The sequence below is a fragment of the Cyphomyrmex costatus genome, unplaced genomic scaffold (genome assembly GCF_001594065.2).
Source record: "Cyphomyrmex costatus isolate MS0001 unplaced genomic scaffold, Ccosl1.0 scaffold110, whole genome shotgun sequence".
Taxonomy (NCBI): Eukaryota; Metazoa; Arthropoda; class Insecta; order Hymenoptera; family Formicidae; genus Cyphomyrmex; species Cyphomyrmex costatus.
In genome coordinates this window covers 39,598-41,393 of record NW_017275064.1, presented here as the reverse complement: position 1 = coordinate 41,393, position 1,796 = coordinate 39,598, and the positions used below count along the sequence as shown (strand labels likewise).

Sequence of the window (1,796 nt, the reverse complement as noted above, 5' to 3'; positions counted from 1 at the left end):
GTACACCCACGGTAATTAATTCTGTCCCACGGAAATTTTCACAAAATAAAAAATGACCACCTTTCTATATTAATTGTCACCATCTATGCACGATTAACGTTACGACTGAACCTTATCGTGCATGAATAGTGATAATTAATACAGAAAGGAGGTCACTTTTCATTTTGTGAAAATTTCCGAGGGACAGAATTAATTACCGTGGGTGTACATCTTGCACAATTATATTTCCATTAGAATGAAACAGAGGCAAATCTCCGTTCATTATGAGTTCATGTCTTCCTTGTATTAATTTCTCGTACATTATTTTTGTATTAATCTTTAAAGGTTTTGAAAAGGTTATGATACAAGCTGGCACAAGACAAAACACACCGGGTCACACCAACTCCCCTTGCTTTTCTGTCGGGTGGTTTAGTGGCACACGGTATGACTCACTCGAGGTTTCCGAACGATCTCACACTAGTGCACACCGAGTACACACGAGTATTTCCGAACGGTTAGTGTGTATCAGTGGCACACCAGTGTGTATTTCCGAACGCAGCTTTAGTATGCTTGAAAAAAATTTTTTAAATACTTATATAAAAATATATACTTTTTATATATTTTTATATTTTTACTATATTAAAAATTATTAAATATTACCTGTATGAATTAGGTGTTGCCATCATCCAAATTGTCATTAACAATTGTTTTTCAGGAGATATTGGTAGTCGTCCAAATTTGTTTGAATGTTTATTCAAATGAGGAGTTAATAACTCCAACAAAAATATAAATGTAGTACGTGTCATTCTATATAGAATAATTGATCTTTGTAAATTATTAAATATTTAGAATTTAATATGTATTTATTATATGCATTTAAGCTCGATCGTTAAAGGCAATTTCTTATTGGTTATATACTTATATTTAATAACTTACCGAAAATGCATTTTAAAGTCCATATCTGAGTATAAAGATACAATATTTTCTACATAATTTTTGCACTTTATTTTAGAAATCCGAGGATGCATAATCAGTTTTTGCAAAATTTCTGTATCGCTATCACTATCACTTGATTCATCTTCATCTATAATTTCGACTAACATAGTTGCAATAAATACAATTATATTGTCATTGAGTATTTCACTCATTGTTTACGAAAAACAAACAATATTAATAATATGCAGTGATCAGTGGATGTATAATAATTTCTCTTAGAAAGTTCCCTCGGATGAAGGAAATAACATGTTTTCAGCCCTAACCTTTGGGCTATAAGTTGAACGAAGTGTACTGCGATAAGTTCCGATTTGTAATGTTGCAACACCTCGATAGTTCTCGAAGTTAAAAGGGAACGCTATTGGCAGTACACTTCTTGACGTCATAGCATCAGTGGTTGCTTTCCATCTACGACACAGCAATCACCTCATCTTTATTTAACATTAGCGAACGACGAGGATGCAACGATTGCCGTGTCACACCGTGTCACTTCTGTGTCTCTTGTTGGATAATAATCTTATGCGTAGATATTATTTTTTACATTAAAATAATCCAGATGACTTATGAACGTACTTCTTATATCGTACATATATTTAAAATGTAAATATTCTAAAGCGCCAACCGAAAATTAGCAACCATAACCAAGAGTGTCCGACTATGCTTTTCTGCTGTGTCGAATCGTGTCGTGGCGTGTCGTTGTTGGAAAGCACCGCGTTCGACACTGTGTCGATGTGTGTCGTCTAAAAGCCTTGATGGAAAGCAGCCTAAGCTGCTGTGTCGAATCGTGCCGAGGCGTGTCGTTGTTGGAAAGCACCGCGTTCGAC

General features: G+C 34.7%; 1 protein-coding gene across 1 annotated transcript in view; it reads right to left on the bottom strand.

The window, feature by feature from the left end:
- LOC108776076 (putative nuclease HARBI1) overlaps positions 1 to 662 on the bottom strand; it is a 2,388-nt gene extending 1,726 nt beyond the window's left edge. Inside the window, exon 1 of the mRNA XM_018542586.1 lies at positions 640 to 662. Within this exon, the coding sequence (XP_018398088.1) occupies positions 640 to 662 (23 nt within the window). The remainder of the gene's footprint in view (positions 1 to 639) is intronic.
- Between the last annotated feature and the right edge of the window lie 1,134 nt (positions 663 to 1,796).